At 46.6% G+C, this 15,489-nt stretch overlaps 1 protein-coding gene and 1 pseudogene across 5 annotated transcripts in view; one reads left to right on the top strand and one right to left on the bottom strand.

Annotated features, from left to right (window-relative positions):
* Positions 1–15,489, top strand: part of FER1L6 (fer-1 like family member 6) — a 188,607-nt gene that overhangs the window by 102,161 nt on the left and 70,957 nt on the right. For all 5 annotated transcript variants that reach the window (XR_014843370.1, XM_085021681.1, XM_021088953.2 and 2 more), the window contains 2 exons: positions 6,789–6,966; positions 10,803–10,927. Coding sequence is in view for 4 of the 5 variants with exons in the window: in XM_085021681.1 (XP_084877807.1) it covers positions 6,789–6,966; positions 10,803–10,927 (303 nt within the window). In the remaining variant the exon portion in view is untranslated. The remainder of the gene's footprint in view (positions 1–6,788; positions 6,967–10,802; positions 10,928–15,489) is intronic.
* On the bottom strand, positions 2,843–4,426 carry LOC146403692 (large ribosomal subunit protein mL42 pseudogene; annotated as a pseudogene).

Here is a 15,489-nt window from a genome sequence, read left to right as displayed (position 1 = left end):
ACAAAGCATTCACACCCCTGCCCCTCCCTGGCTTTCTTAGCCTGCATTTGGGAAGAAGAGTGAGACAAAGCATCGCATGTGACTCTCTAACTCGCTAGGCTTAGAGTTGCCTCCAAGTTTATTCTATGGAACAGCTGTCCTTGGAGTGGTTCCGTGAACATCTCATGTTCAAAGCCGTTTGGAGGTTGCCCGTGGGGCTCTCTCATAGACTTTTGCAGTGCCTGCCTGTTGCCCAGTAGAGAACTCAAAGTCCTGCCGCCAGGACTTCTGCAACCCACGCTCATCAACCTTATTCAGCCAGAAGAGTTGTTTACAACCTTTAGGAAACGGCTGCCCCTGGGGTGCCCAGTTTGGGGGAATATTCATCTAAAGGAAACAAGAGGGCCTCCTCTGAAGTCGCCTGGCCAAGTGATAGTAATTCTGGAATGGTAACCAGGGCTTCGTGGTCCCTGTGCCATGACCTTTCTCTTTCTCTGATTTAAAAATATTCGTAATGCTCCTAAAAATGCAGGAACAGAATTTGCTGAGCTCAGCCCAATCCGCTGTCCAGAAAAGCAGAGTGCTGCCCGCTTCAGTCTCAGAAAGGAGCATTCATGACCCCAAGGACGCTTCCCACCAGAGGAGCTGGATGCCCTTGGAGCCCTGCCAGAGGGGGGCGCTCAAGCTTCTTGTTCGTTTCTCCTTGAGTCGTCTCTCTCCTGGCTGACGCTGCCACCCCTTCTCAGGCACTTGTGCCCCCTGCCCCTGAATGCTACCTCTTCCTCTCAGGTGTCCAGCTTTCCATCCAGCTTTCCCTAGGATCCTGTGGAAAGTGAGGGCCAGAGACACCCTTCTGGGTCCTGCCACAGAGCGAAGTCTCTACAAGGCAAACACATCTTTCTCTTACTAATATATATATATATATTTTAATTTTTTGGGGGGGGTCCTTTTGCCATTTCTTGGGCTGCTCCCACAGCATATGGAGGTTCCCAGGCTAAGGGTCTAATCAAAGCTACACCTGCTGGCCTACACCAGAGCCACAGCAACGCGGGATCCGAGCCACATCTGCAGCCTACACCACAGCTCACGGCAATGCCAGATCCTTAACCCACTGAGCAAGGGCAGAGATTGAACCTGCAACCTCATGATTCCTAGTCGGATTCGTTAACCACTGCGCCACGACGGGAACTCCAATATATTTTTAATTTTTTAATTATACTTGATTTACAATGTTCTGTCAATTCCTGCTGTACAGCAAAGTGACCCAGTTACACGCACACACATACACACACACACACACACACACACACACTTTTTTTCACATTATCCTCCCTAATATTCCATCACAAGCCTAGTTCCCTGGGCTATGCAGCAGAACCTCGTGGCTTATCCACTCCAAATGCAAGAGTTTGCATCTACTAACCCCAGACTCCCAGTCCCTCCCCCTCCCTCCCCTTCCCCCTTGGCAACCACGAATCTATTCTCCAAGCCTATGAGTTTGTTTCTTTTCTGTAGACAGGTTCATTTGTGCCGTATCTCTTACTAATATTGATGGACCAGCTTCAAGACAGTTTGTGTGAATGACCGCCTTTCTCTCCTTTTTCCGACCGGCCAAGATTTCCCTTCCTTTCCAGCCCCCTGGCATTTCCCCAGGATCCCGGAGGGAGGTGTGGGTGGTGCATGGGAGAGGCTAAAACGTCAGCCTCCTGTCTCAGTGCAGGTTTTCCACATTGGTGATCAGAGTTTTTTTGATGCCATTTTGCACTCTTTTTTTTTTAGGGCTGCACCCGCGGCACATGGAGGTTCCCAGGCTAGGGGTCCAATCCGAGCTACAGCTGCCAGCCTACACCACAGCCACAGCAACGCCAGATACGAGCCGCGTCTGCAATCTACACCACAGCCCAGCCCACGGCAATGCCAGATCCTTAACCCACTGAGCAAGGCCAGGGATTGAATCTGCAACCTCATGGTTCCTAGTTGGATTCATTTCCTCTGCTCCATGACGAGAACTCCTGCACTCTTAATTATTATTTTTAATTTCCCTCCCCGCCTTGCCATGCTAGTCTCAAAGGGGAAGAAGTTGCTAAGGATGGTCAGGCTTCAGGAGCATGTGAGAAAAAGGAGAGTGGGGAGAAGGGGAGGCGGGGGAAGACACAGCCCAGGCTGGAAATGCATGTGCCATTAAACGTGGCATGTCATTTCTGTGAGCACCTAGGAAATGCCCAGTAACGCTGCTTGAGTTCCAAGTTGTATTACCAAGTGAGAGACTCTGCATTGTCTTGCAAGCAAGTCAATGTATTTTTAAAAAGATGTATAAATTCCACACTTTAGGAATGCAGCCATGGTCCTTGTATAGCATTTTCACAAGAAGTTAGCTGAGTGTGGGGTTCTAACCATGAATGCACACACACACAGCTCGTTTTCGTAGCCATAGAAATGCAGGATGCTTTGTGTTTTTTTGCTTTTCTTTACTTTAGGAAGCAAAGGATATCAGCTGGGGCCAATGCAGCATAGTAAGTTAAGAGTCTTGCTACTCAAACATTTAAAACTATGAGAAAAATTATATACTTATGTCACTTTGCTGTACAGCAGGAATTGACAGCATAATGTAAATCAGCTATAATAGAAAAAAATGAAAATCTAAAAAAAATGAAAAAATAAAACTGGGGTCCATAGACCAGCGGGATCACCACCAAGAAATGAAACCTCTCAAATCCTGCCCCACCCCTACGGAGTCAGAATAGACATTTTTTTAAAAAATATTTTTCATGATAAGACTTTGTAATTATTTTACGATGTTAGTGAATATACCCAACTGTATTTTCGCAAATGGCTGATGAGATGTCTTGGATTCCTGAAAACCTCAGCATCTTCTGTCTTTTGGAGGATTCAGTGTCCTCCGAAGTCTGTGATTGTCCGCGAGGATACCAAAGATGCTTAGTGGTAAAGAGCATCTTACTAAGTTGTTCTCGCCTGGGTCCTTGCTCTAAGTTTCTGGTTTTTAGCACTAGATCATGAGTTGATCACTATTCATAGGATCTGGCTGAGAGAGAGGTTTTGTGTGTTTGTATGGAATGTCCACAGAAGGGTGATAGCAAACCATTGTCCTGTCGTCAGATGTCAGAGCAAGCTCTACTTTGCAATTAGTCATCTGGGAGAAAAGAATACACGCATTTATGACAAACACAGTATGAGGCTCCATTTCGAATTGGAACTAAATGTTTCAAGATAGTTCTGCTTGATGGTGCCCATTTACTGCTGCCAAGGCCAGAGTGAATCAAGAGGATTATCAGTTGGTATGAAAGAAGATGATCTGAAGAGAAACTCTTTTTCAAATCTGCTTCGAGGGAGTTCTGGTCTTGGCTCAGTGGTAACGAACCTGACTAGTATCCAGGAGGATGTAAGTTCGATCCCTGGCCTCGCTCAGTGGGTCAAGGATCCAGCATTGCCGTGAGCTGTGGTGTAGGTCGCAGATGCTGCTCAGATCCTGAGCTGCTGTGGCTGTGGCATAGGCTGGCAGTTGCAGCTCTGATTCAACCCCTAGGCTGGGAACTTCCATGTGGCGTGAGTGCGGCCTTAAAAAGACAAAAAAAGAAAAAAATCTGCTTCTAGGTCTACCTATTTTCATCCCTTGACTGCTGCCCACCTTGAGCCTCCCATCTTGCTTCAATCAGAATTCACATTTTGGAGCTCCCATCGTGGGGCAGTGGAAACGAATCTGACTAGGAACCATGAAGTTGTGGGTTCAATCCCTGGCCTCGCTCAGTGAGTTAAGGATCCAGTGTTGCCGTGAGCTATGGTATAGGTTGCAGGCACGGCTCAGATCTGGCGTTGCTGTGGCTCTGGCATAGGCCAGCAGATGTAGCTCTGATTAGACCCTTAGCCTGGGAACCTCCATATGCTGTGGGTGGGCCCTAAAAAGCAAAAAAAAAAAAAAAAAAAAAAAAGAATTCACATTTTAACCAGATGCCCAGGCAGTTCACATGCACTGATACACATATTGGTATGTGAGGAGACTGGGCTGAGAGGATAGGCTCTGGAGGCAGGTAGAGCAGGGCTGAGTCTTGGCTCCATCCCTGCCTCGCTCTGTGACTTGGGACAATTGTCTTAATGTCTCTGAACCTCCATTTCTTCATCTTTAAAATACATGTAATAAAAGAATTTATTTTTTTTTTCTTTTTGCCTTTTTCTAGGGCCACTTCTGCGGCATACAGAGATTCCCAGACTAGGGGTCCAATTGGAGCCGTAGCCACCAGCCTACGCCATAGCCACAGCCACGCGGGATCCGAGCCTCGTCTGCAACCTACACCACAGCTCACAGAAATACCAGATCCTTAACCCACTGAGCAAGGCCAGGGACCGAACCCGCAACCTCATGGTTCCTAGTCGGATTCGTTAACCATTGCGCCACGATGGGAACTCCTAAAAGAATTTACGTTAGAGTCATCGTGAAAATGAATGCCAATCCATTGTCAGTAGGATGCACATAATGGGACATTCTGTGTTTAGGGAGGAACATTAGACCAGAGCCTGACACAATGCAAGGGTTCAGCATGTGTAAAATATTATTATTATTAGAGAAAGAAAGAACTAATTCAACAAATATCTACTTCCTGATTGCCAAGCACTTTTAGGCATTTGGGGACATTACTGTGTTATGATAGAGAAAAATCCTGCCTTCGTGAATGGATTGACTAGTGATATAGACAGGGCGATTGCGTTTATTACAACAAAGTAACCTTAGGCTCTCAATAACTATTTGCTCGATTGAGCAAGTGCTTAATGCATTTTATCTATTATCATTATAATTGTAGATGAGAGGAATCCAGTGTTACCTGTCTTATTATAATTTTTAAAAGTACGAATTGCAGACCGGTTGTCCTTACTAACAACAAAATGAGCTTATGTGGTTTTTCAAGCTGAATAAATAATGGCATCCCACTCTCTAAAGTATAAAATCTAGACTTCCCCACATACCGAGCAGGATTCTGCAGCCTCATCTGTGTCATTCTCTGCTCCAGCTCCTTCTTTGCTGAAAGCTCTTAGCAAATCCAGTCCTGGCACCAAGTAAGTTTTCATTAAATGTCAGCCCTTATTATCACTGTTAGTTCCTGCTCCTGTATCTTTGCTCGTGTATTTCCTTTTTTCTCGGATGCCTTCTCTTCGGGTCTAACTCCAAAGTACCAATTAAAACCCAGTGGAATATGTGAGTCATAAAGAAAAGATGGAAAGGAGTTCCCTGTAGCACAGTGGGTTAAGGATCGGACATTGTCTCAGTGACGGCATGGGTTCAGTCCCTAGCCAGGGGCAGTGGGTCGGGGATCCAGCATTGCCGCAGCGTTGGCGTAGTTTTCATTGCCTGGGAACTTCCCCGTGCTGTGGACAGGCCAAAAAAGGAAAACAAAAAGATAGAAACACCTCTTTTCCTTCTCTTCCCCCTAAACATTTGCTCTCTTACACTTGACCTTGCATTTGAGTAAGTGAATGCAAGTCAGCCTCCTTGTATAGACATGGGCTCTTGGAGCGGAGGCTTGGGTCTGTGTCTCAGTCATTTTGCTGTCCTTCTGGTCCTGCTCCCTCAGCAAGCCTGGTGGCACTTGGTGGTAGTTGCTGAATTGAGCTGCTCAGAATCCTCCTAGAGAACTTACAGAGCAAAATAGGAAAGCAAGGGAAGAACCACGCACAATGTGGGATTCCAGGGCTTTTTCCATGGGTGCCTGAGAAAGTGTCAGACCAAGTGGTAGCCTCTCATAGCGGGTGTTTGTGATTATCGATGGAAAAGAAGTGGTGCTGGAGAAAGAGGGAACTATTGATGGGAAATCCTAAGAAACACTAAGGAGGGGCACTTGGAAGTGTCAACAAAATCTGGAGAGGTGGCCGCTCTCAGAATGGAAGCCTCGCCAGCAATCCTGAATGCAGCCAAGTCCAGGGCCTGGGACCCCTTAAATGGGGGCAAGGAGTCCCCTCATCCTGGTGTCCCCTCATCCTGGTGATGGAGAAATAAAGGAGCCTCTCTGCATCGAGCTGTGTCCTTCACGTGTTGAGAAAACATGCGCCCTCCACACATCTGTATGTTTAGACACGCCACACACACGAGTTCACACACAAACACACAAACGCAAACAAACATAAACACAAATCCACTACATTCAAAGGAGGGAAAGCAGGGCAATAGAGGAAGTTGAAACTGCCCTGCGTGAGGAAGGGGTAGAGGAAGGAGAGGTGTGCAGCCAGGAAGGAAGATCATGGTAGGGCAGGTGGGTTCCTACAAGCCCGCGAGCCCCCAGAGGCCTGACCTAGGGAGGAAGACTTTGAGTTCTTACTGAATGAAGGAGAGGCAGGAGCTTTGTGGTAGGAGCTCCAGACACCTGGAAGTTCTGGGAAGGGAGATTTCAACTCCGTGTGGGGAGAGGCAGAGCATGGGGGGTTCAGAGGGCAGATCCAATATCATTTCTCCTGGTTCGCGTCACTTCAAAGCTGAGTGATCTTAGGGAACTTAATTAACATCTCTGAGCCTGACGTAGGGGCAGAAACCACACCTCCCTGCTAGGTTTAAATGATCTGGGGCTTGGGAGTGCTTAACACAGAGCCTACTGAAGCTTCAGGCCCCCTTAACCTGGATCCTCTAAAACTGCATCGTGGCCACTGGGATCATTGGTCTCAGAGAAGCATAAGAAGCAGCCCGGGGCGGGGGTAGGGGGGCTGCTCTCTGACCCCCACCCCCCACCCCCTACCCACTTTTTCCTCAAAGAGGGAGGTCCCTATCAGTCCCTACTAACGAGAAGGTCTTCCTTGTGACTTTTCCCCAGCTTCCCGGAAAGCGGCCATCTGGTTGGTCAGTCCAAGCGAAAATTGATGTGTACCTGTGGCTGGGCTCCACCAGATACTCGAGTGCCATTTTGGACAACTTGCCAGCAGGCTATGAAGCAGAAACGTCCTCCAAGGGGGCTGGTGCCCATCAGCTCCCAGCCAACCTGCTCTACCAAGGTATGGCACCCATTGGGCAAAGAGGCTCCCAAGATGGCTCTGGCGGCTTCTGAGAAAACAGGCAGGAGGGTGGTATGCATGTGTTGTTTGCACATTACTTCATTTTATTTTATTTTTATTTTATGTTATGTTCTTTTATTTTATTTTTTTGGGCTATGCCTGCAACATGCGGAAGTCCCCAGGCCAGGGATGGAACCAGCACCACAGCAGCGACAACACCAGATCCTTAACTGCTAAGCCACCAGGGAATGCCTGCACATTATTTTAGGATCAACATACTTGCCTCTTTTAATACAGGTTCTAAATTTTCTTCCTGACCTCCCAAGGCCCCATCTAAAAAGAATACAGTGAAGTCGGAGTTCCTGTTGTGGCTCAGCAGAAAGGACTCTTATTAGTATCCACGAAGATGCAGGTTGGACCCCTAGCCTTGTTCAGTGGGTTAAGGATCTGGCGTTGCCGTGAGCTGTAGTGTAGGTCGAAGGTGCAGCTCGGATCCGGCATTGCTGTGGCTGTGGTGTAGGCTGGTGGCTACAGCTCCAATTGGACCCCTAGCCTGGGAACCTCCATATGTTGTGGGTGCAGACCTAAAAAGCAACAACAGCAACAATAGTAATAATACAGTGAAGTCATTAAGCACATCTGGAATAAACATTTATATTTTTATGTTAATGGAGAGAATGCAACTTGAGTTTCTTTGTAAGCAGACTATATAGAGTTTGCATTTTAAGCAAAAGATGTCTTTTAAAGAAACATCGGTAAGTTCTTGTGCTGATAGGACCTGTGGAGTCAAAGAAAATTTTCCTTTTACGTGGCATTGAGGTTTGACCCATGCACAGCAAGTATTCGCATTTCCCAGTAATGACCCCATAGAAACTGGTATTACTGGGGTCACTCATGTTTCTCTAGCTTAGTTCTCAACTTGGCTGTTTTAAGAAATCCAGCATTTCTGTGGAAGGTTGTTGTCATTCTTTCTTCTATGCAGATATTTTCTGAGTGCCATCATGTTTATTTTTTCATATGATTTTGAAGTTCAATGTGAATATTAATGCCTTCCAATTGCATTTTGCTATGTGTCTCAATTGCTTCAATCTGCAGGATTTTTGTTGCTGAATTCAGATAGAGAAGAACACAGTTTTACCTTCACTTTAACTGAAGTCAAATTTTGAATTGAGCCAGTGTCTGAAACACTGGAGAACCGGCTCCTAATCCAGGTTTCCTATGTTTCGCAAGGCTCCTCTGATGCTGGTTGAACTTGACTGCCAGTGGAATATAAGTGGCTCAATAGTTAGAGAAGACAAGGTTTTGGCTCAACTCATGGTTTCCATGCCCGATATCAATGCATAAGAGCAAGGAAAGCTTAGCTGTGTTTTTTTAAAAATGCATAGCCCTACCACGTGCCAAGCAGTGTGCTGTTTACTTTAAACATAAACTTTAATCTATTTCTCATATCAACCTTGGGTAGTTTCTTCATTTTATAGGTGGAGAAAAGATGTATCAGAAGTGCTTAGAAATCGCCCAAGATCACACAGCTAGTAAATGCTGGAGCAGACAATCTCCAAATCAGGCTTTATTCCCACTGCTTTCTATCGTGTCTTTAAAGTGTTTTCATCTTTGGGTGAAAAATGCCCACATCAAGTTATCTTTTTTTTTTTTTTAAATTAAAAAAAAAATGGAGTTCCCGTTGTGGTGCAGGGGAAAAGAATCCCACTAGGAATCATGAGGTTGAGGGTTCAATCCCTGGCCTCGCTCAGTGGGTTAAGGATCTGATGTTGCCATGAGCTGTGGTGTAGGTTGAAAATGCAGCTCAGATCTGGCATTGCTGTGGCTGTGGCGTAGGCCAGCAGCAACAGCTCCAATTAGACCCCTAGCCTGGGAACCTCCATATGCCGCGGGTGCAGCCCTAAAAAAGGACAAAAGACAAAAAAAAAAAAATTAAAGCATACTTGGTGTATAATGTTGTGCCAATTTTTGCTACATGGCAAAGTGACCCAATCATGTATATAAATATAAATATAAATAAATATATATATGTACACATTCTTTTTCTTATCTTCCATCATTCTCTATCTCAAGAGATTAGATATAGTTCCTTGTGCTATACAGTAGGACCTCGTTGCTTATCCATTCTAAATGTAATAGTTTGTGGAGTTCCCATCATGGCTCAGTGGTTAACGAATCCGACTAGGAACCATGAGGTTGCCGGTTCGATACCTGGCCTTGCTCAGTGGGTTAAGGATCCGGCGTTGCCGTGAGTTGTGGTGTAGGTTGCAGACGCGGCTCGGATCCCGCGTTGCTGTGGCTCTGGCGTAGGCTGGCAGCTACAGCTCCAATTCGACCCCTAGCCTGGGAACCTCCGTATGCCCCGGGAGCAGCCCTAGAAAAGGCAAAAAGACAATAAATAAATAAATAAATAAATAAATAAATAAATAAATAAATAAAGTAATAGTTTGCATGTATTAACTCCAAACTCCCAGTCCCTCCCACGTCTTCTCCCCCCCTGCCCCCCGCCCCGTAACCACAAGTCTGTTCTCTATGCTTGTGAGTCTGTTTCTGTTCTGTAGATAGGTTCACTGGTGCCACATTTTAGATTCTACGTATAAGTGATATAATATGGTATTTGTGAAAAAGTACGAAGTAAGTCTCTTTCTGACCTTCTTCACTCAGTATGAGAATCTCTAGTTGCATCAGTTTATTTCTATTGACACCATCTCTAGAGACCCAGAGTACTGGAGAGATTTACTGTCGCATCGACCAGCAATTCAGAGGAGAGGAAAAACTTTTTCCAAAGCCTCCTAATCCTCTGCGGCATGTACTTTACACAGAGCGGCCTAATAAACTTTCTCTGCTGTTCATTGACATTGATGGCTTTGGCTGCCTTCCACACCTACTGGAGAATTTTATTTCTTCATTCATTTTGTGCTTCAGAAAATATCCATTCAACCAGTAATTCGTTTGCACCTGCACATGGAAGGTGTGCGGGGGCGGGGGGGGGCGCAGAACTCTGCTTGGTACACAGTAGGTGCTCAAAATGACATTGACTGGCTGAATGGCAGAATAAATGGATGGATGACTCAAGGTTTATTGAGTTTATGGAAGCAAAAACGATTTGCGGAGCTGTGGAAACTAGAGAAATACTAGGAGGTAAAATGTGGTATGTTATTTTATTTTTTAATAGGAGAAGAATTGATTTACAGTATTAGATCATTTTCAGGTGCATAGCATAGTGATTGCAAATTATATTCCATTATAAGTTATGACAACATAATGGCTATAATTCCTTGTGCTGTGCAATATATCCTGTTGCTTCTCTGTTTTACACAGAGTACTCTGTTAGTCTTGTGCCCCTACCTTTTCCCTCCCCGCTTTGGTAGCCACACATTTCTTTTCTCTGTGATTGTTTCTGCTTTGCATATAGGTTTTAAAAATGCAATGTTTTAGAAAGAGACTTGCATTTTGGAATCTGACTGAAGTGAAATCCAGACTGTGGCGTTAGGAAGCTCTACAAACTCGGAAATGTATTTTAGCCTTTTTCATGGGCCATTTCCCTCATCCAGAAAATGGAGATAGTGATGCATATTTCACAGGGTTGTCATGAAGATTGAAACCCACCATGTAGCGAAAGGACCAAGGAGAATGCCTGGCTCCAAAGTACCCATGAACGTGACCTCTTTCCCCGCCTTCCCTGCACCTGTTGTGGTCTGAGAGGCAGGCGCTGCTGTTGATCTTCTTTGTCTGTCTCTGGAGACACCCACAGTCACCCACTGCACACAGACACCCCCTCGCACACACTGTTTCTAAAAATCCTGCTAATATCCCCTAACATTGTTTGTCCACAGAGCGGCACGTCTTCCAGCTGAGGGCTCACATGTACCAAGCCCGGGGCCTCATCGCAGCTGACAGCAATGGACTTTCAGACCCTTTTGCCAAGGTCACATTCCTCTCCCACTGCCAGACCACAAAGGTAACCTGGGCAGCCCATCTGTTCCCTCCCCATAGCCCACAGCCGAGCCACAGAAGACCCCAGGAGAGAAAAAATCAGGGGCATACTGTAAATGCCTGCGTCTCTGGGGGTGGGTAGGTGTTTCAGACTCAAAAGCGCATGTGCCAGGAAGGCTGGACACGGGGAGGGGCTACAGTTCCCATGTGATCTGTGGTCCTGAAGCCAAGAGAGCAAGTGCTGGAGGCAAAGGAAGGGCAGGAGGAAAAGAAGGATGAGGAACAAGGGACTTGGTGCCCAGAGCACCTGCTAGAGTGACAGGCACGATGCCAAGTTCAGTGGGAATAAACAGACAGTACAGACCACCTGCATGAGACTTGTGTTCCAGTCTTTATTGAGGGGTCTTGGTGGGGAAAAAAGCTCTTCCCACTTTTTGGACAGGAAACCCTAGACTTTGTACTTCCATCTGGGGGATTTTGCCCACTTTTTTTTTTTTCCTTTTTGCCTTTTCTAGGGCTGCTCCCATGGCATATGGAGGTTCCCAGGCTAGGGGTCCAATCGGAGCTGTAGCCGCCAGCCTGTACCAGAGCCACAGCAATGTGGGATCCGAGCCGCGTCTGCAACCTACACCACAGCTCACAGCAACACCGAATCCTTAACCCACTGAACAAGGCCAGGTATCGAACCGGCAACCTCATGGTTCCTAGTCGGATTCCTTAACCACAGAGCCACAATGGGAACTCCCAGGATTCTACCCACTTTTAACACCTCCGGGATTCAGTGCCTTCTTCTGGAAAAGCATGGATACTCTGAGGATGAAAGGAGATGGATCTATTCCTGTTTCCTCTGTTCTTTCTCTCTTTCCTGCACACTGAGTGCTGACATGTGAAAGGGGACCCTAATCAGCAAATGTCCAATAGGCTAGTTTTCTCATTAAATCGCATTTGCAAAGGATTTACTCTGTTCTCTGAGGAGTCACTCTTCTGAGGGAGGGAAAGGATGTGCCCACTTCGGGGAGTGAGCCAGAGTTAGGACACAGAGTTCTGGGATTATGGTCTAGCTCGTCTATTTTCTTTTCTTTTTTTTTTTTTTTTTTTTTTTTTTTTTTTTGTCTTTTCTAGGACCGCACCCGTGGCATATGGAGGTTCCCAGGCTAGGAGTCTAATCAGAGCTGTAGCCACCAGCCTACACCACAGCCACGGCAACGCGGGATCCTGCGACCTACACCACAGCTCACGGCAACGCCGGATCCTTAACCCACTGAGCAAGGCCAGGGATCGAACCCTCAACCTCGTGGTTCCTAGTCGGATTCGTTAACCACTGCACCACGATGGGAACTCCAAGCCTGTCTACTTTACTCACTAAGGGCTTCTTAAAATAGGACTGTCGGGAAGAAGGAAAAAGTCAAGTGTACAAAGAGATTGATGAATAGTGGCCATTACACTGGCTGATGTTAAGAGGGCTGACATTGCTCCCCAAAGTGTGGCTGAGACCTGGGAAATGGCGTTTTGATTTACGACACTCCGATGGCACTCATAAAGTGAGCCCGCAGCTCATCCATTTCTCCAGCACCAGTGGAGGGCCCACTCTGTGCCAGGTCCCGTGCTAGGCTCAGAGGAGACGAGGAATCAGCCTCTGCTCTTGCACAGCGTAGGATCTGGGTGTGGAGGTAGGCAGTCCTCTGGGCAGAGGAGCTGGCCATGCTGTGATAAACCCTATTGTACTGGACTCCCAAGAGCCACACGAAGCTCTGCCTGGGACGGAAGTGGGGAGAGACCTCAGAAGGAAGGTGACTTCAGCCTCATTCAGTGAATGAGCATAAAAACAAGCAGACTTCAGACTCCTCTTTCTTCCCTGTGTTGTGAGATTAAGAGTATTATAGACTCTGGAGCCATACTGCCTGGGTTCAAGTCTGAGCCTTTCCATTTATTGGCTGTATGACCTTAAGCAAAATCCTTGGCCTTGCTCAGTGGGTTAAGGATCCAGCATTGCTGTGAGCTGTGCTGTAGGTCGCAGACGTGGCTTGGATCCTGGCATTGCTGTAGGCTGTAGCTCCGATTGGACCCCTAGCCTGGGAACCTCCATATGCTGCGGGAGTGGCCCTAAAAAGAAAAAAAAAAAATCCCCTTTGTCCTCAAGTTCTTCACCTGTGAAATAAGGATTGATGCTATTATATACATACCGCCCCCTGCCCCCCGAGAGTGTGAAATACCCAGGAGAGCGCCTTGTTTATAACAGCTCCTGTGTGACTGCTTGCTGTTACTGTCATTGAGGCTTTCCACAAGCAGCAAGGGGGATCCTCAAGAGAGGGACCCCTGGAGGCTCCCTCTGCCTGCACAGCTGTGGAGTTCCAGGCCCTCGGAAGTGATCCCAGGGCTCTGGGTGGGGCGGGGGTTTGAGTCACCTCCCCTGGCTGCTATGTAATTCTCCTCCTATTTTGCATCTCCGTACAGTCGTTTCATTTTATTTAGACGCATATCTCCAAGGAACAGATGACGTTTGTTTATCAAATGATCATTTGAAAGGGAAAACAGGTTCTGTTGAACCCTGGATTTTGCCTCCATACTTTTGAACCAGGTACCTAATTTTTGTTAGTAATAGCTGTCATTATTGAAAACTCCTTCTGTGCCAGGCATGAAGCTAAGCACTTTATATGCATTTTTTGCTACACCTAACTGCAGCTCAAAGGTGGATATTATTAGTGTTCCCATTCTGCAGATGAGGAAGATAAGGTTTAGAGACTCTAATTAGAAGGTGCTGGAGCCGGGATGGATACCGAGGCTGGTCTAATTCCGAAGGTTGCTTAACCACTCTGCTTCTATTTTGGAAGCAGAAAGTGTTCATTTTCCCTCTTCTGTCTCAGTGGCGTGCTGCTCAGAAGACTGATCTGTGTGACACACCCCACTCTTCAAGAGGGGGAAAGCTGAGCTGGGGGCCCAGCAGTCACAGCTGAGCTGGCCCACGGGTCACCTGGTGGCACTTGTCTGAATGGACCACATGTTGCTCAAGGAGAACTGTCTCTGAAGGGCTGGAGACTTAACACTATGGACTATTTCAGAAGGGGAAGCCAGTGATTTGAGATGTCACTGAGGATGTGGGACTTGGACATCTTGTGGTGACAGGATAAAGGGAAAGGGAGACAGCTCTCAAAGAGAAAGGCTTGAGGGAGAGATGAGGAGAGCGACGAAGTGGCTAAGAGGGAGCCCTGGGGAAAGGAGAGGATCTTAGAGGGTGGGAAGCTGAGATTTCAGACAAGCAGATGGATGCTGGGTCCCGAGGACACGGTGGTCTCTTGTTAGACCTGAGTACCCTGTCCGCCAAGACTGGCACATGGTAGGTATTCGGTAAATGTTTGCTCATTCATAGATGAGTGTGGATGAGGGGGAGTAGAGTGGGCAATAAACACTTACGGAACACCTACTGTATGCCACGCACTTACTTAATATGCTTTATCTCAGACAATGTTCATTACAGCTCTACAAGATAGGCGCCAACGCCGTTGAAATGAGTGAGACTAAAGTTCAGAGAGATTAAATCATCTGTCCGAGTCAAAATAGGCAAGTGATACGACTAAGTTTCCCTTCCAGGAGAGTCTCTGATTTTAAAGCCACACTCCATCCATCTCACTCCTTCTCCAAAGTGTTAAACTGAAGTGTTACCATCATCTCTCCAACAATGTCATTGAACAAGGTGATAATTCATAACCCCCAAAGAAAACAGTGCGTGATGAGGAGAGCGTGAGCCTTTCAATACCTCTCGAAGGTGGCCACATGGTCCTTTTACTCCTGGGACAGGCCAATACCCACTTGTTCATTCATGCCAGTAGCTATTAAGCACGTGCTTTGCACCAGATGCTGTCTTAGTGCCTAATATTGTACCTGGCACCTTGGAGGAATAAATACATGATGAATGAAAGAATGAATGGTGGCCTTTGGAATCTTATCAACTGGCAATTATAGCCCAAATTGCCAAGGCAGCCATCAGAATATTTCTGCAGGGAAGATGCCAAGAGAATCATAAATGGCTTTGGTATCACACTGTTGGGTCCATGCTGCAAAAAAAGACGGGCGTTTCTATTTTCAAAAGCAACCGAGAAACACATGGTTCTCGTGAAGTCATTCGCGGGCACAGGGCAACTTTGCACCGCAACATCGTTAACTCCTGTGCGTGGGTTGGTCGAAGCCATTTTCCTGCTGTCCAAAAAGCTCAGATTTTCTCCGAAACGTTATGTTCAAAACCTCACTGTGTCTGAGGCATAAAATACTCAAGTGAAAGGCAAGGAAGGAAGGAAATTGTGGAATGCATGCTATTTTTATGACTCACATAAAAAAAGAGCAATAAAAATATTCTTTCGCCACCACAATGCAAATGATTTAATGCTGTGACTAGAAATGGCTCTGGATGTAAAACTCTTAAGACGACAGTTTTATTTGGGCTTTGGAGGCTGAGCAGTTCATTAATCCAGGCCAGAGCTCTCGCCAATCCTGCCTAGCGTGAACGGCGAGAGGGAAGGGTGCAGTTCAGAGATGGCATGGAAATTTCCTCAAGACCCAGCAGCTGCTGTGCGGTCTGGGTGAACCTGTGAA

Source organism: Sus scrofa, chromosome 4 (assembly GCF_054392235.1).
Source record: "Sus scrofa isolate SSC_HxYL_T2T_F1_AM1 chromosome 4, Sscrofa_HxYL_maternal_Yorkshire_Landrace_v2.0, whole genome shotgun sequence".
NCBI lineage: Eukaryota > Metazoa > Chordata > Mammalia > Artiodactyla > Suidae > Sus > Sus scrofa.
Note: the sequence above shows the minus strand (reverse complement) of the source record. Positions and strands in the feature narration are given on the sequence as shown.